Raw genomic sequence first — 25056 nt, 5'->3', positions numbered from 1 at the left:
TTCTGATCTATTACATTCTTTGAGTGTATGTGCGCAGACGGTGCCGACACCAGAGAGCATTTTTGACTGCTATATTTCAGGCAATTAGTTGTAACCTGAGTAGTCAGGGGAGGCTGCCTTGCTTATGGATAAGAGTTTGTGTTCCTTCAGGTGGGTGGCAGTGATGACTGCTGAAGGCACGTATTCCAGCCGGAGGAAGGATGTTCTAAGCCAAATGGGCTGTTACAATATCCTTATGTTACGTGGATATAATAATGTCTCTTAAGATACATGGTGACGCTGTACTTCAGCTGCTAAATTCAAAGGTGTCTCAGCTAGCTCTGAGAACGTGCAGTAATTGAACTGAAGTTTGGCTGTTTACCTGAGAAAATTTCCCTCTCCCTCCACAGATGTTATGAATGAGTTGAGACTTTCCAGTCTTTTCTGGAAATTGTGTGCTATGCTAAATACACATAAACCGTGAACATTTTTGTAAGTTTTACTTAAACGTGGGTTAAGTTGGACAAGCCTGAATTCGAACACACGGAATTTGTACCTATATCATGTGCAAGTAAAACTTGTTTAGGTGTAATCTCAATTCATGAAGAGTGAGTCAAGACACACTATCATCAAATGTACCTGTGCTGTAGAAAAGGCACTGTTTCCAGTGTGAATTGAACAAAGTAGGATAATATCTTTTATTAGAGATTAATCCTTGCTTCTTTGGTTTTTGATTGTTTGGTTTGGGTTGGGGTTTTTTTGGGGTGGGTTTTTGTGGGGTTTTTTTTGTAGGGTTTTTTTATTATTTTGCATTTAATGAAAATAATAGACTGTAAAACACAGCCATCAGCTACAGTAAAGGGAGTAAGATCAGTGCTAAACTGGCATTCCTCACTTTATTCTATATGCAGTGTTTCACAATTTTATTTTTTAATTTTCTGTTTAAATTTCTTTCTAAGTAAAGCTTCGTAGGATGCCTAAGGTTAAGTATAAGGTGTGACTTGGGTCACAACCACAAGGTCTCAAATGCCCATTCTCCTGTTCTTCAGGTTAGGACCCAATACCTCTTTCTTTTTGGAAACTTTAGACAGCAACACAAAGAAAGCAGAATGAGCTGCCATTTTTGTTCGTTTCAGGAGGCTGATAAATATCAGCAGAGCTGCGGTTTGCTAGATTGAAATGTATAGCGGAAAAATGCAATCTTTCCTTACAGAAAATAGGGTGAATTTTGAATAGAGTGTTTTCACCAGTGGTGTTGATAAAAAAGAGGTAAAATTGTGAATATACTTTTCTGCATTTCTTGAGTCTTATAGACACTGTACTGTTTGGTTTTTCCCAGTTTTAGTGACCTTACCTGAAAACTTTTGTAAAAAATTGAGTCTTTTTCTGGTCCCCCTCCCCCTTTTTTTTAAAGGAGGGGGCTTCTAGTAATTAGCTGGTTTTACAACAAATGGCACACAGACTGTTAGCTCTGCGTGTGTGCTATAACATTGGTGTTTACCCTATTATATTGCAATTTAAGTATGTCATAAAGTTTTATCAGTGATCACACAGAAATAAACTGGAATGCAGAAGTAGTGACCATGAAATATTAAAAGAATACATTGTGAAGCAGTATGTGTTGACTTCTGTATTGTGATAACTGCTTTGGTTGTGAAAATTGTAATGGGATACAGTGATATTCCTCATTTATATTTTGTGATGGTTGGGTATTTTTAGCAAATGAGTTGTCAGCGGAAAGGCTTCATTAGACCCATCAGGGTATCTGCCCATGAATAACGAATCCCAAACTGTACTGACAGTTTCCTTGAGCCAAAATGATGGAGCACCTCTGACAAAAGCCATATTGTGCTCTCCATGTGAGGAGTGTGAGGAACAAAAGAGACAGTTTGTTCTTAATTTGGTCAGGTTAATATTGACACAGTTAGCTTAGAAGAATCAGAAGTGTGTGCAATGTACATTTACAGTGATCACGGGTAATTGGCTGCTGCCTTCATGAATCAGAAAGTGTTGCTACAGATGGAGAAGTTACACATTTTCTGGATATTTCTTGTAGTTTTTATTTCTTTTAAAGAATCATCCATGAATGTAGTCATGTTAACTATTCACTTAAAAAAGAGATTCCTATAAAAAACCCAAGTTTTAGAGAAAGAAGCTTCACAATATGTAACCTACATAATATAGTATTTCTCAACAGAAATACGTAATAACTAAACAGATCATTTTCAAAAATCCTTCAAAAGTGGATTTCTTAAACTTTTTATTCTGCTTACCCAGAGGATAAAAGAATACTTGTCATTTCAGAATGTTCACCATATTGTTATGTTGTAGTATTGCACAAACTATTTATACGCTTTTGACAAAATACGCAGTTTTATCACAAATGCACTAAATTTCTTCAGTATCCATACTGCTGTTAAGTGTACATTTGCAAAACACATTTACTACTAGATTCTATTTATTTCAAGTATATTACATTTCAAGTATACTTGCAGTCCATTTTTTTTTTTCATTATAGCTTACTTGAGGCATTATGACAGCTAATCTAATAATGTTTACATATGCTGTGTATCTGCCATACACTATGAAATATTACTAGTTAAGCCAGCACATTCTAATAAAGTAAGAATAAGTAATATAGGAATGAACAGCTCCTGACCTTTGCCATGGTATAGCTGTATGTCAGTGTGTTTCTTACTGCATTAATTCATCAGCAGCATATTTTATAGTGCTTGTAATTAATTTGGAACTTAGCAACTTAACTGTTTAAATTATTAGCTTTTTATTTTTATTTTTTTAAGGAAATGTTCTATTTTTGCTTAGCATTTACAATACATGCAACATTCTGGTTGTTTACTTAGGTTAGCAAATTTGTGGAAGAGTCCATATGTCTACCATGTCTTTTAATATATAGTCTTTGGTTATTGATAAGAGTTTCTTGCTTGCAACTCTATTTATTTGAATGTTTGAATGCTTGTGAAGGGAGTAAACTTTATGGGTATTTGGGGTGATGGGTAGAATTAAACTAAGGTTTAGAAATTTAGATTTTAATTATTCCAAGAATAATTATAATTATTAATAATAACAGAAATCTGTTAGGATAATTGAAGTAGCTTTTGCATGCTTAAGCACATTTTGGTACTTTTTTAAATATATCCAGTATTTGAGTCTTTAGAAAAATGTTACGGGTTTGGATGTTCAAACCTTATTCAATATAATTCTTCACCATAACCCCATATTCTGATTTTGGATTTTAATGTCTTAAACTGGCAGCTGACTTTCATTTGTGCATTAATCTGCATGAATTTCATGTAAAACTGATTTTTAGTTACTGTGTGAACATCAAAGTGGAACTTCATCTTTAGTCTTGGAAAAGAATCTGTTTCCAAAACATTTGACAAAAAGATTTTCGTTTGGTGTAAGTTTAACTTACAGGGAGGGAGATGTATTTTGTGGACACATTTGAGTAGATTAATAAATAGTATCTATATATATATGTAACCAAACCAGTAATTCATTAGGTGGGAGACAGATGCAGGGGAATAACATGCCAATTTGCGTATACAGTTCTGTTCATGATGAACTGCTGTTTGTTCAGGGCCAGTGTAGCTTAGCAGCATCAGAAGAACTATTAGCTAAGAGATGACAAAAAATTACCTCTAATAGAAATAGCAGAAACATAAAGGAGAAGATAAAATTTCTAATACTTTGTTCACTGGCAGTTACCAGACTTGAAGACCGAAGAGAGACACTTATACATTGTGCGTGATACCCCCATGTGAGAAAGATGGATGTATCGTTTATGTTGCAAAATCGATTATTCAAAATCGGGATAATCCAAGTATAAATGAGAATAGGGATGGCAAGTGCAGTGTTTACTTCCTGTGTATTTGGTGTGGGGAGTGTGAAAATAATCAGGTTTTTGACAAAGATTTTAAATCTAATTTGCCTTAATCTGTCATTAGGAAGAGGGTTATTATTTTGAAGACTTGTGCAGAATTCAAAGAGCAGGAAAAAAGGAATCTAAAGGAATAATCCATGATAAAATCACAATATGACATCAGAATGGATACATAAATTAAGTTAGCACACGTAATTTCTTTTTGAGTGCCTGATTTTGTACCTCGATACTATTATTTTAACATCTGTTATTGTAAGTGAAATATTGGCATGACAAATTCTATAAAGTTTTTTAATTTTTTAAGCAAAAAAGGGGTTTTATTCAAGAAAAAGCAGTAGCCCAGTACTTTTAAGCGACCATGCAAAATCAAGTGCCAGGAACAAATAAGAAATCTTCTTCAGCAGCAATTTCAAGAAGACAGAAACCTACATTTAGAATTTTAGTGTTCAAAAATAAAAGGTTCTTGATTTTTTTTTTTAAGTCCATAGCTGTTTTAACAAATGGAATGGAATTCTGTTGCCAGTTACAGACGGTGATGCTTAGTAACATTTCTTGCTATTTTCACCACAGATTAGGACGGAAAAGGGAAGGAAAAGACACTGACATTGCTTTTAATTTCTTACCATGTTTCAGGACTGCATGTTACACAGGAGTCTTGTTGGTGATCTGGAAGCATTCGTAGAGAAATACGGGTTTGATGTACTTGTCATTTTGGCCAACTATTTGTCAGATGAGAAGCAAACAAAACGGCAAATAGCAGTATACTCTAAAAATTTAGAGCTAAGCAATCAAGTAAGTACCTGGAAAAAGAATCAAATAACGTCTTTCCTGAAAAAATGTTTGTTTAAAGTAGTATATACCTAAGTGTTGAGTATTTAAGTGGGGTCAAAAAGTAGCAACAGTTGGTTGGCAGCTAAATAGCTATTTGAAACCGCTGCATTATTTAGATGATGCAAACTGAAAATTGTGATATTTATGATTGTTTCAAACCAGACTAATAGAAAAGTGTATGGTTACAAGAAATACAGAAAGAGACAAGGTTTTGGGGTTTTTTTCACTAATTTTGGCTTAGTTTTGTACTGTGATCTACACAAATAAGTCTTTGGCAGTTAAGTGAAAAAATGTAAATGGCAATAAGCAGAACTTATCTATGTGTATGTTATTGCCAAAGAATTTAAGCTCTGAAATGAAACCAAATTATTAGTAGGATGTTCATTGATCCAAAGCCAGTGGCTGTCCATTTTATTACTGGTTTTGTCACCAAATGGAAGAAATTATCTCAGTGGCAACTTTTTGAACCTTTTTCTCAGTCTTAATAACTTCTGATTTAAGGGCAGGTGGCTAAATGACTATTGCTTTCAAGGTGAATATAAATTTATTTATTTTATAATACTATAATACTGTAATACATTCTCAAAATACTTTTCTCATGTACCTTTACATATTTTACTCAGATTTCTTAGGGCAACAACTAAACGTTTATTTGGATTTCCTTTTGCTAATGAAAAGTGAACTTGAAGGTCAAATGGTGTAATATCAAGTAAATATTCTGACCAATATAATACATATTTTGTGTTGATCTCATATTTTAATTCTTTATCTATTTACTGATCATAATAAGGCTGATACAGTGAAATGGCCAAGGAATAGTTAATAGGAATAAATAGGTATGGCTGTGTTACACAGTGAAGTAGTCAATATGTGCCTTTATGCCCATACTTGCAATGACTTTTGAAACCTCCTATTTTTCAACAGATCTGCTGTGAATTAGAAGAATGTCAGAATCCTTGTTTGGAGCTGGATCCTCTAGAATGTGGATGTGACCAAATTATCATTTATCATCAAGAAAATTCTTTGGTGACTTGTGATCAAATTTTTCTTCTAGTTAAGGAAGTCATAAATAGAAGACAACCAGAAATGGTACCAAACAGCAGAACTTCTTCTACTGAAGCTGTTGCTGGAAGTGCTCCACTTTCACAAGGATCTTCTGGTATTATGGAGTTATATGGTTCTGATATAGAACCACAGCCCAGTTCTGCCAATTTGATAGAAAATCCTCAAGATCTAAATGGATCTATGCAAGCCCACATTGACGTTAATGTAGACCTTGTGAGTCCAGATAGTGGATTGGCTACCATTAGAAGCAGCCGGTCTTCGAAGGAGAGTTCTGTTTTCCTTAGTGATGATAGCCCTGTTGCAGAAGGTGCTGCTTCCCATCACAGTCTTCTGCCTGGCTTTGATTCCTATAGCCCTATTCCTGAAGGAGTAATAGCTGAAGAACAAAGCCCTCAATCTAGAGGCAATAGTGATAACTTTGATCTTTTCAATTTTGATCTAGCGCCTGTGGTTACAGCTCCATCTGAGTCTTCTTCTCGTTCTGTTGATTGTTCCCCAGCAGATGACTATTTCCTTAATAGTGATTCCTCAGAAGGACAACAACTTGCCGTGCAGAAAGAACTTGGTGAAGCAAACCTGCTGGAAAGTGTTACAGCAAATTATTCAACTGACTTACTTATGACAACAAATGAGGAAGACAATTTAGCTGAATTTGATGAGAATCCAGGAGAAATATGTGAGAAAACTTCAGGATTGATTGATTTAACTGAAGATGAGTCCAGTTCACCAGAAATTTTGAAATCTGCCGATTCAAGAATTCCACCAACGCCTATGAACAGTCTTGTAGAAACTTCACCATTAGATAATGGGCAGCCTTTATTTTTTTCACAAGATGTCATTAAAAAAATTAATGAAATTGATAGCAGAAATTATTCTCCGTCTTGTGTTAGGTATGGGAGCTGGTGGGATGGCTTTGACCTGGAGACCAGAAATGCTGATACATGGAGTTCAAGTGAGCAGGAATCTGTGTTTCAGAGCCCTGTCTTATGGAAAGATTGTAAAGAAAGTCCCTCGCTACGAGAACATGTTGATAGAAGAGCCTCAGATTCTGTATTCCTCCAAAAACAGCCAAAGCAAATGAGAGCAGGACTGTGGGATAATCATTTTAAGCAAGACAATTGGAACAATGAGATGCAACAGAAAAATGGTGAACATTCACGTTTGCAAACTGCATCTTTAGAAGAGACAAAGCAAGAGCTAGAGAGCTTTACCTACCCATGGAAGGTCAATCAGCCAACACCTGTGATGTCAGATGCATGGTGTAGTGGTGAAGGGAAAAGTAGTCAGCTAGCTGGAGACTCTTACGAAGTCTGGACTAAGTTTGATGCAGGAGATATTGCTAGAGCCTCAGAAAACATATGGAACATGCCCAAAATGGATAGAGAAAAAAAATCAGTGAGTATTCCTGAGGAATGGGCCCTATCAAAAACTAGTTTATCAAATTCTTCAGAAATCACAGTGGACAATAAGACTGAAAATCCACCTATCCAGATATCTCCAGAAGCCTGGGATAAAGAAAGTTGTTATTCAGTAGAAGAATATGGAAAACCTGAAAATACAAATTCTGTTTTCAACAATCTGCAAAATAATTCCAAGCTGCAAACAGAGGAAAAAGCTGTATTTGGTAACCCTAAACATAGACCAAAACAATTTGAAAATATAGACACCTGGAATATGTATGATAAAAACATCAGGAAGGAAGTAACAGAAGTGGTAGTGCCGTGGCAGGATAACTTCTTGTGTAAACACGCAGATCTTAGTTCATCAAACATAGGTGAAGGTTTAGTTGTTTCTCCACCAGACACTAATTACTCAACGTCTGATTCATATGTATCACCTACATATGTGGAAGATGAAAGACAAAATGAAGACAAAGATTTTAACGAAGAATCAGTTATTGATAAATTGGTAAGCCCAAATTTTGCTGAGCCAGAAGTACTTGAGAAAGGAAATAAGGAACCTTTATCTCCCAAAAACATGTCTTTTTCAAGCGCTGAAAACACAGACATCTTGGACACTCCCCTAAATAATGTCACACAGTTACAAGAACGAAATTCTGAAATTGCTGCTCTTTCTGCCTCTGCTAAATCTTTTCTTAATTCAGAACAAACAGCTAATCAGTGTTTTTCAGCTGACATACATACCGATGAAAATAATTTTTCTGTATCAGAAAACAGAAGAATAACAGCGGTATACCATCAGACAGTGAATGACTTATCACCACCACTGAATGAATTAAATATTGGACAGAATACAGCTGAAAATGTAGAAACAGTGAGCAGTGTTCCTGTAGAAGACACAGACACATCTACACCCACTTCAGATACTGGGAATGGGTTGGATCTGAAAATACGTGACATAGAAAGTGAGATACTTTGTAAGAAGGCAGAACAAAATTATGCTGATGTTGATGAAAAGCTGCATAGTCAGGATTCAGTGCAGCAGCTGGACTCATGGAGCTTACAGAGAGAGCAGGGTTGTGAGGAAGACTGGGACAATGCCATTTTCATCTCTCAGAAAGGAAAGGAGGAATGTAAGAGTACAGATGAGACAAATGGACAGCAAATGATTAGTGACATTTGTCATAAACCAGTGCAGGAGGACAGTGAATCTTCTTATGCAGACTTGGAAGAAAACAGGTCAACAACTGAAGTTCCCAGCTCTCCAGAAAAAGTGAGGAATAGTATTAGTTTGGAAGCATTAGTCAAAGAGAATGAGTTATTTTCCAATCAAAGCAATCCAGATAGTCAGGAAGAAAGGAAAGACTTGTTGCAGAATAATGTAGAATCTTCCTCGAGTGTTTCTGAGGAAGGCAGAGAGTATGAAACTTTTGATGATCCCAGAGCAGAAAATTACGATTATAGTGAAACTTCACAGCTGCTTGCTGAGAAGGCTGAAAAGGAGACTACAATGATAGAAGATATAACAAGTCCGGAGATGGAAAGTATCTCTGAAAGTTCTGATAAGGGTAGTGATAATATTGAAAATAATTCTTCTGAAATGCCTGGAAGCTCAGGCATCTGGAATGACTCTGGAGAGAGTGACAGTTGCCAGATCGCTTCACTTCCTTTGACGAATGAACCACAAGAAGCACCAGTAGAAGTGAAAGAAGGCTTACATGAAGTGGTTCCTAACCATACTGAGTTAGTATCTTTCAAAAATAGCTCAGAACTGAATAGGACTCATGAAAAGTCTTTCATAGATGATTCTAAGAAGTATCCTTCATCTGGATATGTCAGTGTTCCTGACGTTACAAATATGTCTTTGGTGGAGAGTTCATTTTCACATGAAATAGATTCTGGGAGAAATGAAAACTCTGAAGATTTAGAACTTGCTAGTAATCTTTGTGGAGAGCCATGTGTAATGCTTAATGACAGTTCTCTCCAAACTGCTTGGAATTCACAGCCATGTGAAGATTTGCAATTTGCGGGAACAAGTCCTGAGGCAAGTGAAGCCCTTGAAATGGCAAACACCACAAGTAGCCTTTCAAAGGATATACAGATCAAAAGTTATTTGGAAGAAGATAATGTGTGGAGTGATTCAGTAAATGATTATGCACACTCAAGTGGAACAAGTCCTGATTTAAGTGATGCATCTGTGAATGTGTGGGGAGACCTTCCAGTTCCCAGTCTTCACAAAGGAAGTAGGGGTATGTGGGATATCAAAAATAACAAAAATCTTGAAGATACTTCTAAAAGGAATGAATTTGTTAATGAATGCGAAGAAGGATTTGAAACAAGCACTGAGCAGAACAAAATTCCTAAAAGCTTAGATTTTTGGAATGCACATGTAGATGATGATACTGTATCTTCTTTATCAAGTCCTGACATAAATGAGGATTCAGAGACTTCAGAGGCATGTCCAGAAGTGAGTCGTGAAGATTCCATATATGAAAACAAACAGCACAATGCATCTGAAATTAGAGATGATTATGCTCCACCCAATGGAAAAAGTCCTGAAGCAGATGAAGACAATACAGATGCAAAAACTAAGATGGGAGAGGAGGTTCAGATAGGCATCTTCAATGAAAATCCTGAAACAATTAAAGCTAGGAATGTATTGCAGGAAGACTTGACTCCTGAATATTTAGGTCACTGGGAAGCACTTCAGAAAAAAGATCAAGTGAGTATTTTCAATGAAAAAACAGGTAGTGGAGAAGACTCATATTTGTATCAAATGAATGAAGATACTACACCGACTTCTGCTGTTTGTGATAAAGAGTATTCAAAAGCTGTAGATATGCAGAATATGTCATTGGAAACTGATTTAAGAGCTGGTCCAAAATCCACAGTAGGAACATTTTGTTTTCCAGATGACAGTTTGGAATGGTGGAATTCACAGCCCGGTGAAGAAAAGCAATTGGAAGAGCAGTACTCCATTTCAAGTCACTCTGCAACAAACCAATTAGTATATAGTAAGGACCCCTGGGGATCACCTTTACAAGATGAAGAAGTAGCAGAAGAATATGTCACTATCGCAAGTAATGATGGGAATCTGCCTCCCCCTCTACATTGTGATGAAAAACAAAATGAAAGTCTGGTACAACCTGTGGATATTCCTGATAGTCAGATAAATCAAGACACTGTACAGTTCAAACAACTTGATCCTTTCATACTGGGTAAAGAAGAAAAGGGCTTGAAAGAGCCGTTGTTTATTACAGATGAGGAAAATCAGCTGACTCCACAGAATCCTTTTTCAGAGGAAAAAGTTATGCCAGATACATCAGTGCAAGAAATCACTGTACTGGATCTACCAAAAGACAGTGAAGGAAATGCAAGTTTCATTCCTCAAGAACAACAAGAGGACACCTATGAAAGATTAGAAGTGCACAACTCCCTGTCAGGTCCTTTCACTGTAGAAGACTTATCATATGAAATGACAGAGAAGTCAAGTCCAGGGTGGAATATATTAGATCCCCAAACAGCACTTATCCCAGATATTTTACAGGATAGCACACAAGAAAGTAATCAGCTGTTTTCAGTGCAACCTGACCTGTGGACTAACGCTGAGCAGATTGTCACTTTGAAATCAGATGGTGAAAATCCAGATATATTAAGTCATTGTGACCAAGACAATAGTTCAGGGGCATCAAGCAGTCCTGATGTGTGCCAGGAGTATGAAGCTAAGCATGCCTCTATCCCATCTTCTCAGATTGGGGTGGAGACAGAAGACAAAGATAGCTTGCCAATTCACACACAGTCAGATATTAGTAAAGAGGCAGATTATGATTCAAAGTGTCAGTTAGTAACGCAGAAAATAGAGATGCATGCTGAAAGTCATAGCCCCCAGGACAATGAACAGGGAAAGATGGATGAATCCTATCAGCCTGTCTCTTGTAATACTCAGGAGCCTTCTGAATTTGCAACTTTGGAAGAATATGGTCTAGAAAGTAAACTTGTTACTGACCCAACTGAGTCGGCTGAAATTACCAATGAAGTTTTGGAAACGAGGTCCTTAGATCTGCAAGATGTGTTCCATGAAAGTTTTAATCCTGCAAGCCATCAAGGAATACCAACTGATACAGCTCAGATAGCAACCTCTCAAATGCATTTGGTTCCCATGGATTTCACTCTACCTGAAAGGTCAGAACAAAGCATAAAAGAAGTTACTGCCTTGACTGAAGTTGGAAAACATTCTAATATTGACCATACAGCAATAACTGGTGATGAGCTAGACATGTCAGAAGGATGTGTGGGTAAATCTGACACAAGTGTGGACCATAACATCAGGAACACATCAGCAACTGTTGTCACGGCAAGCATGTGTTCTGGAATGAACACACTGGCAGCAGCAGGCAGTGAAGCAGCAGAAAGGGAACCAAAGGATAAAGAGGTGTTCTTTCCCAAATCCCTTCTGCCTGGTGGTAATGAATGCCATGAATCCAATTCAGATAATCAGCTGTTTGGTGATATAGCAAAACAATCTGAAGATGTAATTGGAAATTATGTTCCTGTGTTTAAGGAAGTGCCCAGTGGCCAGTCACCAGTGGTGTGTACCCCACCATCGTATGTATCTTACGATGCTGAGCCCTCTGGCAACAGAGAGTGTGCGAAGGAGGAGGTCTTGGTACAGCAGCCATTGTGTGACAGTGCTTCTTTTGAAAAACCTTTACCACTGCCAACTCCTTCAGAAGGTGCAGAAGGCATCCTAATGACCAAAGATAGCAACATTAAAGATCAGGTGTCTGAAACACCCACAGAGTGCCTTCAGGAAAATCACACATCTTCACTCTCCGAGTCTGAAGTAACTCCAGGAGCTTCTGAGATTTCAATAGAAAAATCTGAAGCAGAAACAACAGATCTCGACTCACCGCCAGGTGGAGATAAGAGATTACCTGATGGTAAGAAAACATGCTTTCCAGAGCAAGTTCATAGGACAAAGAAAAAACGAAATGTCTGGAGTATTACTGCTGAATGATTAGGCTTTAAGTGAAGTTCTAAGTTCGTGTGTCTCCCTGGTGTACAAAACTGTACTTTGGGAAGACCTCTAGCATCACCTTTTCTGGACACATCTAAAGCTTTTAAGCACTGAAGTAGGAACATTACTTCTGTTGTTTGTACAGAGCCTAGCATATGGAACACAGAATCATTTGTCCCTTAGAAATTGTTGCAGTGTTAATGTATAATCTTTAGCAATAATGATGATGATGGTGTTATAAAATTCAAGTACACATTAACAGAGCAAATAAAACTGAGAAGAGCTTTATCTGACTGTACTGATTTAAAGAAATCATGCTGACTAAAATAGTTATTCAAAAACTAAAAGGAGTTTCTGTTTGCCTGTTCTTTTAGAAGCTGGCGGTGACTCCCTGCTTTGTAGGGAGCACATGCTGAGGAATTCCTCTGGGAGCCCTGACCTGAAAAGTACAGAGGATAAGGAAGATGTGAAGGTGCACAAGGATCCAACTTCACTGGAGATGGATTACATCCTCATTACTGAGGAAGAAAGTACACCTTCAACAAAGGATATCCTTGAAAGAAAGAAAAGTAATTTTGTATTTCAAGAAGCTAATGTAGCTGAACAAACAGAAACTCATGATGGCTTTTCACCAGGTTACTTGGATACCTTTCAGCCAATTTCCATTACAAATGAAAGGGAAGATCACCTTGTTTGTGGGACTGAATGGGACTCTGTTCTCTCAGAAGAGAAAAGGTCTTCTGTTGTGCCTCAAAAACTGGATGATGAAAGGAGATCACAGGAAAGCTGTGGGCAAGATGAGGGCTGGATTATACTGGAACAAAATGAAGTCAATGACGTATTGCCTGAAGAAATTTCTTCTGAGCCAAAATCAGAGATACCAAAATCAGGGTCTGAATACTCTGGTGAAGAGCTGGCAGCTGTTGTAGCACAGGAATTGATACTTGACACTCGTGCAGAATTTCAGGTAGCAACTCCCCTTCAGAAGTCTTCTGAACATGAGAGCTGTTCTACAAATAGCCTGACTACTGAGGACGAGAGTTCGGGCATTGCGGGAACACATGTGTTGCAGGTGGTTAGTGGTGATGGTGAATGGAAATCAAATTTTCAACAGAAACTTGAAAATAACATAGCAATAGAACAAGAAATGAAGGAGGAAATGGTGCTTCTCGACAGTGAAAGAGAGCTGAGTCAAAAATCAGGGTAAGGAAAAAATAACCTGTTTCCTTTCAAGAGTCTTCTGTATGACATTATGAATAGATGCCAGGATTTTTAAGTCTGAAGTACTAATTATATTTACATGATTTAAGTATGATTATATTCCTCCCTTGTGAAAACAGTGTTTGTTCTTGGTTGCTCAATATGAGCCAAATTAGGATTGTTTTGCAATGCAGTAAGCTTGTAAGGCCACTTCCTTGCAGGGGTAAGTCTGTCTTCCTTCTGTGAAGTCCCACAGACTTTATAACCTACCTTTAAATCTGAAACAGATGTGTCCAGGGAATGCAGACCAAAGCCAGGTACTTGGTGGTATTGCCAGAGCAGATGCAATGCCAGTGATGAGGTTTTGGAGGGATCAGATTGAAGTGCTACCTCTGCCTAATGCAAAACTGCTGGGAAGAAACATAGAAAGGAGTCAAGGCTCAGAGTCAGAAAAAGGTGCTGCTTATAGAGGGAAAAAGAGGTTGATGGAAAATAATGGCGTTTGTGGTTATTTCCAAGCTGTAGTCAGGTCTGAGCAGCATTTCTGGCTTTTTGGACTGGACTGGCAGTGGTCGCAGTGTGAATATATTTGCACCTGCCTTTGGGTGGAAGTGCAGTCTCTGCGCTTATAGCATTGCTTCTGCTTGCTGTCTCTCTGCTGCCACAAGATGGAGATAGAGACGACCCTCTTGACTCCATTTACTGTAGCGTTTTGGAAAGGGTGCTTCTGTTGTTGATTCCTTTCCTTTTACAAACCGGAGGGTCTACCTGCAACAGTGAACTTCTGGAGTCATCTCAGAGATGCAAGTGTGGAAGTCTGGCCTCTTGTACCCTGGGCATCTGCAACTGACACATTACAGTTTTACAGAGAGGAACCTGGAATTGTGTTTTATACAGTGAAATTCTCAGGACCATTAAAAGAAACTTCCCAGCACAAATAAAACTAGCGGGTGTAACTGCTTTGTACTTGCTACTCCTTTTGAACTGCACTTACCCAAAAGAACATATATGGTATGAAACATGAAGAAACATACTGGTTTTGTGAAATACAAGATTGATTTTGATTTTTCAAGTTTCTCTCAAGCACTTGTCAGTTCAGTGTAGAATACACATTACATTCACAACTTCTATTAATAGGCTTGCAATTTATTTTAGACTTTACTTTTTTAATTTGAAATTGAAAATTTTGGAATTTTAGCATTAGGCTTTTTTTCCCTTAAAGGTGTCATGCTTGTGTATGATAGTATAACCCTGATCACAGCATGTACAATTAATCTGTGATAGAAAAAAACACAGCTTTTTGCTACCTCTTCGCAGCCCAAACAGTTCACATTTTATTCAGACTTAAGGAGTGAATAGTTCAATAGCTGTGATGACAGCTAATACGTTAAAATGCCTCCTCTCTAAACATTTTCGCACATTTTACAAAGAGTATAGTGTTACCACAAGGTCAGACACTGTTACAGCTGAGCTGGTTTTATTATATGGGAAGTGCTGTCTTAAGCCTAAAAAGAAACCCAACTCTCAAAAACTCTGAAATATGATGCTACCTGCAGGCTTAAACTTAAGAACCTGTATAGGACTTCAGGTGTTCCTGACAGACAAGATTTTAAGTAGTATACAGAGCATACTTTGCCCTCACATACTTCTCCTGCCTGAAATTGCTTCAGTCTAACTAGACAGACTGCACTGAGAAGAATAGAGATGAGAGGGGCTCTGTTTCGGTAGGGCAGTGACAACTTTTATTGATGCAGGTTAGCATTTACTGCCCTCAAGAAAGAGGCAAATCTTCAGAAGCCTTAGCAGGAGACAAGCATTCTCCAGTTCTCTGCAGTGTGAAGTAAACAAAATGATGAGTGCTTGACCTTCAAATTACCAAAAATAGAGCTGGTTGGCACATTTCTGTTACAGCAGTACTCTAAGTTTCTGTTTTCCATTCCAGAAAGAAAAGCAGAAATTTTGAAATTTTCCACAAAAGAGAAATCTGGAAAAAGCAAAATAAGTAAAATACCCAAGCAGTTGTTTTGTGTCCACATCATTGTGTGGAAGTGTGGCTTGGGATCTGCAGATCTAGGAACACTAGGCAATCTTTGACTTTGAGGTGGTTAACGTGTTAGCACTAGTTGACGATCTGGAAGTCATCTTCCACCATTCTTTCTGCAGGGTATCGCTGGGAGTTCAAACCCAACCAATTTCAAAGATTTTTTTCTTTTTCGCAAACCAGTCATTTCTAGTGAAAAAATTTTAATCAAAAACCACTATCACCTCTTGTCATAATAAATGGTGAATGGAATGGAAAAGTGGAAGGGCTGTTTAGAGGTGCTGGCTAGTTGCAGGCTTGCAAATCTGACATAAACAAATCATCTTTCAACTCCTGTGTCTCCCATAAAGCATTTAAATTAAAAGCAGCCAGATGCTGACCCTGCTTAAGTCACACTGATTAATTACATGCAGGCAGCATCCTAGGGTTTGGCTTGCCATGCCTACATACCCATGATGTTCTTCTTACCAAGGAAAAGAAAATTAGTCTACGTATCTGATTCAAAATTATTTATTTAATTTTATAATCAGCACAATGGAGTTGGGATAGCTTTGAAGCAGCAAGATTCCTTGTTAGATACCTCAAGAAAATAAGCTGATTTTTTAACTTACACAGGCACTAGAAAATCATTCCTTTGGCCATGGATTTATAGGGGGTTTTAGCACTTTATTACTACAAGTTTTTAGATGAACTGTGAGAACTCTGCTGTTCTTCAGGAATTTCTGTGTTACCCAGGATATTGACCAAAGTAAAAACTTAAATCTTGTACACAGTAGTAGATCATGTTGGTGTTTCAAATATAGTACGTTTGTTATTCTTAGAGATTAATATGTTCTCTCAGACTGATTCCCACATTAAGGTCCAAAACTGGACCGTGTTAATGTAAGAGTGCTTTCAGAGAAAACTTAAATGCATGATGGAATGTGGTTCATCCTGCAAAGAAAGGATACAGTAGCTCTTGGTATAGGATATATATATATATATATATATATATATATATGTGATGACAATAGCTTCCACTATAGGCTTTTTTCTTATCTGACTCAGAAGTTTTCTAATTTGCCTTTTCATTGGATAGCAGTGGCTATTTCTGTCCTTAACCCTAGTAATGCTGAAGCCCAGGGAAGTAAAGAAAACTAAGGAATTTATTCAGCATCTGCATTAACAGTTATTTATGGAAGCATGGAACTGGTAAAATCTGCTTTGCAATGGGTTCATGTTTTGTTGTTAGACAAGTTTTTTCCAGCATTAATGTTTCTAAAAATATTGCTCTTGTATGAGGATTTCCTGTCTAATAGAGATTGTGCTTAAAGTGCTGTTTTTCCTTCAGTTTCACCTGTGCTTGGTATCTGATGTTCAATAAACTTCTTGGTTTATTGAACTATTTTAAAGCTTATGTCTTTGGTCAGTTAGTGGCTTCAGACTTTTTAGGGGATACCAGAGACACATGCAGATGTTCCTCTGCATGCCCACAGCTTGATCACAAAAGCTTTGATCTCTTTGAAGTCAAAGCAAATGCACAAAAAAAATACTATGGTAGAAAGAATAAAACACAGGAATAATTATTTCTAGATTATATGTCAATTTCGTTAAACCTCTTACATAAACAGCTGAAGAAACAGCAACTGTTATGTAGAAGTATGTAATTAGAAATGCTTTCTAATGCACTTCATTGACAGTTTTGAAAACACAAGTTCCTTCTTAAGATATACTTCAGTGTGCAGCTTTTAAATCTGAAATTAATTCACTTTTGTGGCCAACAAAGTTTAAAACAACGTGATACAGCAGAACTGTCAACCTGTGGGAGGGGAGCACATAAACATTGGTGTCATCATATAAGAGAAGAAATTAAGGCTTTTCTCTAGTTGCTGTAGAGTTTCTGGATGGCTTGATGGTGCTAGTCACCAGGCTCCGAGTCCACGAGAGATTTATATCTTTGAAGTAGGCTTTGGGGGAACTGAATCATGCTCTAAGTAACTGATACTCAGCTCTCAGGAGTGTCCTTCTGACAGAATTCCTGTATTTCTGAAGGGCCATAATTTTGACTCAGGAAAGCCAACTGTATGCTGCCCTGCATCAAAAAGAGCATGACCAGCTGGTTGAGGGAGGTGATCCTGCCCCTCTACTCCACTCTGGTGAAACCCCACCTGCAGTACTGTGTTCAGTTCTGAAGCTCCCAGCATAAGAAGGATGTGGACCTGCTCGACAAGTCCAGAGGAAGGCCATGAAGATGATCAGAGGTCTGAAACACCTCTCCTGTGAAGACAGGCTGAGACAGTTGGGCTTGCTCAGCCTGGAGAAGAGAAGGCTCCAGGGAGACCTTCTAACAGCCTTCTGTTACCTAAAAGGGGCCTAAAAGAAATCTGAAGAGGGACTTTTCACAAAAGTATGTAGGGATAGGACAAGGGAGAATGGCTTTAAACTGACAGGGTAGATTTAGATTACATATTAGGAATCAGTTCTTTGCAAGGAGGGCAATGAGAAACTGGCCTAGAGAAGCTGTGACTGCCCCATCTCTGGAGGTATTCAGGGACAGTCTGGACAAAGCTTTGAGCAACCTGGTCTAGACAAAGCTTTGAGCAACCTGGTCTAGTAGAAGGTGTCCCTAGGTGTCTCAGACCTAGATGGCAGAGGATTGGAACTAGATGATCACTAAGGTCCCTTACAGCTCAAACCATTCTATGATTCTGTTATTCTGTCATCTCTGAAGAATAAAGAAATTCATAATTGTATTCAAACAGATGATGGGGACATTCCCATCAATGGACAGCTGAATTGGTAGTCCAAAGTTTATGGAGTCATTTACTCAGTAACTGCCTTCTAACCACCTTCTGAATCTACAATTTATTTACATGTCCCTTGTTTAGAAAATAAAATTCAGTTCATGCTTGCATGCTGCATGGAAGTAGGCTCCGTTGGTAGCTTAATAATGGTCAGTAAGAATGCAGTTTGTATTATTTTCTGCTCTTATCCAGTAAGTGGCTGTCACTTTATCTAAGAAATGGACAGGTTTGTACAAGAGGGAATTAAAGTTACAAAATACAAAGCATAAACAAAAATTAGAATGAAGAAGTGAATTAAAATCTTGATATCTGCTGATCACTGTCATCTTCATCCCAATGTCAAACATAACAGCTCTCCAAGGCTGTTCAGGTCGGTTTTAAGAGAGTCTGTTACTGTTAAAATTCTCCACTGTTCTGTATTCCTTCTGCAACAAATAGCAGCAGCAGAAAAAGAAGTATGAGCATGCTTGCTACCATTAAAACACTGAAGAAAAGATACAAACCTGTCTAAGTAATATGCAAACAACAGAAGTAAAAAACCCTAGAGGTTTCTTTGGCCTCATAAAGATGGACAAAGAGATTTGATAGCACATTATTAATGTCAGTCTTTCCAGAAATAAAACAGCTTTTTATACAGCTTTCCGTATGTGAAGAGTGGAGGGTGATGACATTTAAAAAGGAAAAATTCATGGAGCACTTTATGAATGTTGGGTAGGCAGGATAACATACTCTGCTGCTGCTGCTGTGACTGGAGATGTCCAGCAGTAAAATTTATGAAGACTGGAGGTCGTTTTCTTCCTGTTAGAAGCTGTCCTGTCTTACAAAGCTGCATGGAGCTCAGTGGTGATGCAGTGGTCAGGAGGCAGAGGGAGAACACTTCAGATGACTATGCTAGCTTTTACCTACCAGCACAGTCCTCTGAGTGTGTTAATAGTTGCGTATACCAGATCATTCTTGCTGTAACCTTTGCTGTAGGGACGGATTATCATTTCCTTGGTAGGAAGAGTTAGAAAAAGCTGAGGTGTGGTTTAAACCCAGCTGATAACTCAGTAGCATGCAGCCACTTGGTCATCCCTCACTCCCTGATCCTGGGATGGGGAAGAGAATTGAAAGAATGTAAAACCTACGGGTTGAGATAAGAACAGTTTAATAACTAAAATAAAGTGCAATATACTGATAATATAAAAAACACCAACAATAACAATGGTGATAATAGGAAACAAGAGAAGAAGTCCTTGATCAGGGTAAGTGCTACAACTAAAACATTGGTGTGTTATCAGCATTGTTCTCAGACTAAAGATGAGCACCAGCCACTAGGAAGAAGACTAACTCTTACAGCTGAAACCAGGACACGAGGGAAATCCTATGAAGTTACGTATTGACCAGACAAACAAGAAATAGTGAAAGCAGTATAGATAAGGACACTGATGTTTGGAAGGTCTGGGGGTGAGCTTGGAAAACTAGTGGCAAAACTGAATGGAAGACAATTTCCTTTGAACAGCTGCCTTTATTTATTCAACCTACTAGGATAAGGCTTCTACAAAGAAAGCTTCACTTCCCTTTCTGATAGCATGTTCTCAAAGAAGGAGATAGCAGTCTTTTCTGCTCACTTGTATAGTGACTTTTAGGAAAAGACTTCTTCCACTCCTTCTGTCCAGAGTGTCTCTCTGTGATTATTGTTGTACTGCTGGCTATTAAAGTTGCCCAGCACTCTTAGAATTCCAGTAAATTTTTAATAGAGAAGCCTGTTTTCATCACATTGCCTGGTTTACAGTGAATAGATAACTGAAAATATGTGACTATTTCAAGATCAGTAAGAATTAAGAGACTATCCCTGGGATTTAGCCAGATACATGTCACATATTGGAAAGCCATTAATGATTCAAGTCAAGTATCAATGTCCAATACTGAACTGAAATACTGACAGAATGGAACCAGGGAAAAAATTCTTGACTCCAGTGGACCAAGTGTTTCGCCCAGTATTTTCTCAAAACGTCTGTTCTATCACTCTAAAGCTAGAATAAGGCAATGAATTAGGGAGCCCAGGTTTGCTTTTTGCTTGTAACAGGCAAAGCAGACTGCTATATATAGGAAGCCTAAAGGATTGAAAATCTGTTACAAGTTTAAGAGGCCACATTCTCCAAAGTAACCTTTACTTCCCTTTGGATGCCTCTGTTTCCCCTTTTCCTTGCAAGTGTGTGGGGCTGTCCTCTTTCACTCCTGTCAAGATTGTTTATTAATTGGCCAGACTTGCTGGAAAGCAGTTCCAGGCACTCTGGAGACCATGCTCCATGAAGGCATGAAGGCATGCTGCTTCAGTGGTGCTTTTAGTGCCTGCTGAACTACAAGATTATGAACTTGAAATGAAAATTGAACTCAGGTTTTCCAATTGGCAGCACGAAGCATGAAAGTGATGAAACAAGGAGCGTGCTTTAAAAGTTCAAAACAAGCATGTGAGGAAAAGGGCAACAACAGAGAAGATTGCTTGTAGGAAAGTCCATGTAGATGAAAGTTAAGGCCTTGAAATAAAAGCTAGAAAGTAAATTGAAACAAAATGTTTAGATTGGTATGAGCAAGAACTCTTTAAATTGCTGGCTCAGAACTTGAGATTTCAGTGTTCATCTCAGTATAGAATGGGAAACTATATGATTAATGTATTTTACATTATTACAGATCATATTATTATCATTATAGTAATATACATAATGTATTAAAAAGCTCTGTTATATATGAGACTTTTCAAAAATATTGCTTCTGTGAAAACAGAAGAATCCCGCAGACAGATTCAGAGCAGGGAGGTTTTCCACAATATATCTGTAAATTCATTAAAACTTTTTTATTTTTTTTAATTTTGTAATAATCTATTTTAATGTCAGTGAATCTCACTCCTAACCATTTTTATTCATGGAAGTAGCAACATACGCATTTCATGCATGAACTTTTGTAACACCATTTTTTGCCCTCTACTTGATTTGGCTGTGAAGTCATGGCAACCATCTTTTTTATCAGTTGTAGGGTGGTACAGTATTTCCATCACCATATGGAGGTTGAAAATTAATTAAAACTAAATAACCAGTTTTCCATTGCAGAGCCAGCTGTTAAACAATAGCAGCAGCCAATATGGTGATGATCCCATTTTTGTAAAAATAGCATTAATATTTACGTGTCAAATACCAAGTACTTTATAAAAGCCTTTTAACAGGAAGAAAACAACACTTAAGTGACTGAAAAGCAATTTTAAAAGGAAAAAAACCCAACCTACTTATTATTGAAATTTTAGTCAAATTGTGAGACTGGGCCCATAGATCTACTTTTTAAAGCTAGAAGACCTGGACTGTTTAGCACATGAAAAACTCTTCAAAACACTTCAAAACAGTTTTATGAGCTAATTCATTATATAATTTATTCCAATCAATGTGATCAATGACATGAGATTTCAGCGTAAAGCATTAGTGAGTTTTGAAACTTACCCCTATTGACACAGGACCTGACTCTGATAACAGCGAGCCCCAGTGTGTTAAGTTGGTCCCACCAGAGTTTCCTAAAATCTCAAAGATGTTTTGTGTCATTCTGAGCATGGGGGATCAAGGCCATGATCCATGATGTCTGCCATCATACTAATTTCACAGCTTGATCATTATCATGGTACTGACTTTTATTGTACATAAATTCTTTACAGCTCTTTTTCCTCGATACAGCTTCTGGGTGTCTGAACTTTTGATTTCAAATGGATTAAAGATTGTCCAGTTAAAATAGTGCTTAAAATATCCCTGTCATTGGAAATTTTACATAGATAGCTGTCATAAATTTTATGTCAGATAGTGACAGAAACATCAAAGATCATGTCTGCAGCAGTGTCATCTTTAGAAATGTATTTTCATGTTGGTGATGATTTTCAGGTTTTTTTAAACACTCAGTGTTGCTCTGTTTTTTATAAAATAGCACCTGGGGACTGATTTCTCGGGAAGTCTGCAATAGATGATGATAACTTTCCCTGTAAGATTATTAATAACATGAAGAATAGGGTGGGAACCACTGAATTTTTATTTATGCTGTGCTGTGGGTGTGCATGGAGCTGTATTGACAAATGAAAAGGGCTGAGACGGGTTGAATCCGTAAGAACTTTTTCATGCAGTCTTATCTCAAGCTTTCCTTAGGCTCTGAAATGAAACAGCAGGGAGCATTTCAGTACTGGCAGCTGAGTTGCCGTATCAAAGTTTGGCGATGCTGTGCCAAAGCTCCACAGGGAATGTAAAACAACATAATTTTCATGGCCAGAGCACAGCTCTGCATCCATTTAAGCTCTCCTTTAACCAGAGCCGGGTAGCTGCTGGTTCACATAGCCAGCTATCTGGAGGCAGATGATCACCCTGATTTAGCGGTACCACTAGCCACGTGACAAGAAAATGGTGGAGGATCTGTATTCCTAGTGAGCTGCTACAGAAACAGCAATGCCGAAGTGCAGCAGTAAATCATCATTAGTATTTTCTCAGTAGAAAGGCATCTTCAGGTCTTTAGAAGGTAAGCATTTCTTTACTCTGAGAGGCTGATATGCGGGTTTTCAGATTAATGATTCTATTGTCACAGTTAGTTTGGGTTGAAAAGGGGAAATGTTAGTCAGCATGATGCAAAGCACCCAGGACATCATTACTGAAAACAGGGCAGCTGTGTTTTAATTCTGTTGCAGCTCTTTATGAAAGCTTACATCAGTTCAGTGGAATGTCTTTTGTCTGAGCGCAGACATGGCATTTGTAATTAGGAAACAAAACTTCACTGCACAGTCACCTAGCATGTTATGTTATTTTCAGCTTTTCTGCCTGGCACTCTTGAGGATACGGCAGGGGAAAAAAAAGAGTAAACATTAGGCATTGTCAGTGGATAACTTGTTTTTAAGACTGCTTAATTACTGGCATAGAGATTGTTTGTGATAGATCTCATAGTAGACTGACTACCTGACAGTGGTGCTGTTTTCAGGGGGTTTGCTGTCAACTGAAGGATATGATTTTTAATTTTCTGGTTTGCAATGTCCTCTTAAAATGTTGCAGTAAGCAGAATATATAATCTTTGAAGATTAACTGATCAAGGATGCAGCAATAATCTCAGTGCTAAGAGGACTGAAAAATTACTGCAAAAGTTGATTTCTGCAGGCAGTATTTTTGTTTCAATTTAATTATAGGAGCTTGATTCAGCTCCGTTATTCTCTTCTGCCAGTGAAGAAGGTGTGAAAATATTCTGGAATTTTAAATGTGGTAAGCAAACAAATGATAGTAATGTACAGGAGGTATTGAAAATGCATAGAATGTCTAAAAACTAGCTACTTAGAGCAACACTGAAAGAGAATATATACAGGCTTGGTAGGTGTATTTAGCCAGAATCGTTCTAAGTGAGGGGCAGGCAGAGATGTAATTTCTGGACTTCTCTTTATTAATAGTCTTGGGAAGCAGAGCTGTGTTGAGAAAGGGAGGATGCACACAGCTCATGAGGCATTAAGACAATTGGAGGAGGAGGGAAAGACACATACTAAACCTTACCCTGACAGAATAGTTTGTCTGGGAGTGCTGTTTCCCACTGCTGTCACCCATGCCTTTCACTGCTTCAGTCTTGGGCAAGGGAGGGCTAAGGCATAAAATAGCCTTTTTATTCATGTCTTTGATGAGTCTGGCTGTTATTTGGCCCTACGTAAATACGGACATTATTATAAAAAATTCTGTTAGCTAGAGGCAAGTATAGCTTTTGCATAAGTTCACTACTTTAAAAAATTGGGTCCTGCTAAGAGCAGTCTATTGTGGTTTTGTGGCATCTCCATAGTATTCAGCATTAACAAGAGAGCAAATATTATATAACAGCTTGTAATATATCTGTAGGGAAAAAAAAAAAAATCAATCTTTAAGCCACAGACTTTGTTCAGGTGAAAGATGCGGCTCTCAAACTTACCAAGAAGGTATATATGGGTGAGAATATGATTTTGTCAGCAACTGTGAATACTGATAAAGGTGTTTTTACTACTGTAGTGTCTTCAGCAGTGGAGATACTTCCTATTAGACCCTCTGCAAATATCCAGAAAAATACAGTGCTACTGCAACAACAGATGAGACCGATGGAGAGGGGAGGATGCGAGCGACAATCCAGTTGCTTGACAGATAGTTTATGTACTTGCTTTTGCTTTGGACATTAAAAGAAATGGCTTAGCTGTTGTGGGATTTTATTAATTGATTTATTCAGATATTACCAATTAGTTCTGAACATGTCGTCTAGATTGCAGTCTTCTCAAGAGCCACTGTAACTGTGAAAATAGACAGCAGCAGATCAGACTTTCATTTCAGGTTACTGAATGAAAGCTGTGTTCTACAAGAACAACATCACTCTCCTTATCAGAAAACACTGTCATCAAACTCTGAAGAGTGATGAGCAGCATCATGATACACCTTTGCCTGCTTATCTAAAGCAGTAGACCATTATGTTTCCCAAGCCATAATGTGTGAAGAGTGCCATAGGGGATAAGGAGCCCCTTTTTCTCACATGGTTCCTGAACATTACTTCTTGAGTCTGGCATTTCCTGTCACTCTGGCTCTTTCACGGAAAGTACTTTTGCTATGTCTGGCATTATCTTCTCTCCCACACTTTGGCTGGGTTTTATTTTCCTGCTGCTTCTGTGGCGCTTCCAACTTGGTTACAGAGTTCTGTCTCTGAGGCTAACTGATGGCTTTCTGTGTCTCCCTTAGCACTTGCCTTTTCAGACCTGCTTACTGCAGAGTCTGACAACCTTTACTGCTCTTAGGCACCTCTTGCCAGTGCAAGCAGGTTGCAGGACTGTCTTCTTTGGTAGCAGTTTTAGTGCT

General features: G+C 38.0%; 1 protein-coding gene across 2 annotated transcripts in view; it reads left to right on the top strand.

The window, feature by feature from the left end:
* PRUNE2 (prune homolog 2 with BCH domain) overlaps nt 1-25056 on the top strand; it is a gene marked incomplete at both ends in the record, with an annotated part of 129470 nt that overhangs the window by 69182 nt on the left and 35232 nt on the right. For both annotated transcript variants that reach the window (XM_080637094.1, XM_080637093.1), the window contains 3 exons: nt 4514-4672; nt 5636-12116; nt 12568-13396. In XM_080637094.1, the coding sequence (XP_080493220.1) occupies nt 4514-4672; nt 5636-12116; nt 12568-13396 (7469 nt within the window). The remainder of the gene's footprint in view (nt 1-4513; nt 4673-5635; nt 12117-12567; nt 13397-25056) is intronic.

The sequence above is a fragment of the Psittacula echo genome (assembly GCF_963264785.1).
Source record: "Psittacula echo genome assembly, chromosome: Z".
NCBI classification, from domain to species: Eukaryota; Metazoa; Chordata; class Aves; order Psittaciformes; family Psittacidae; genus Psittacula; species Psittacula echo.
Note: the sequence above shows the minus strand (reverse complement) of the source record. Positions and strands in the feature narration are given on the sequence as shown.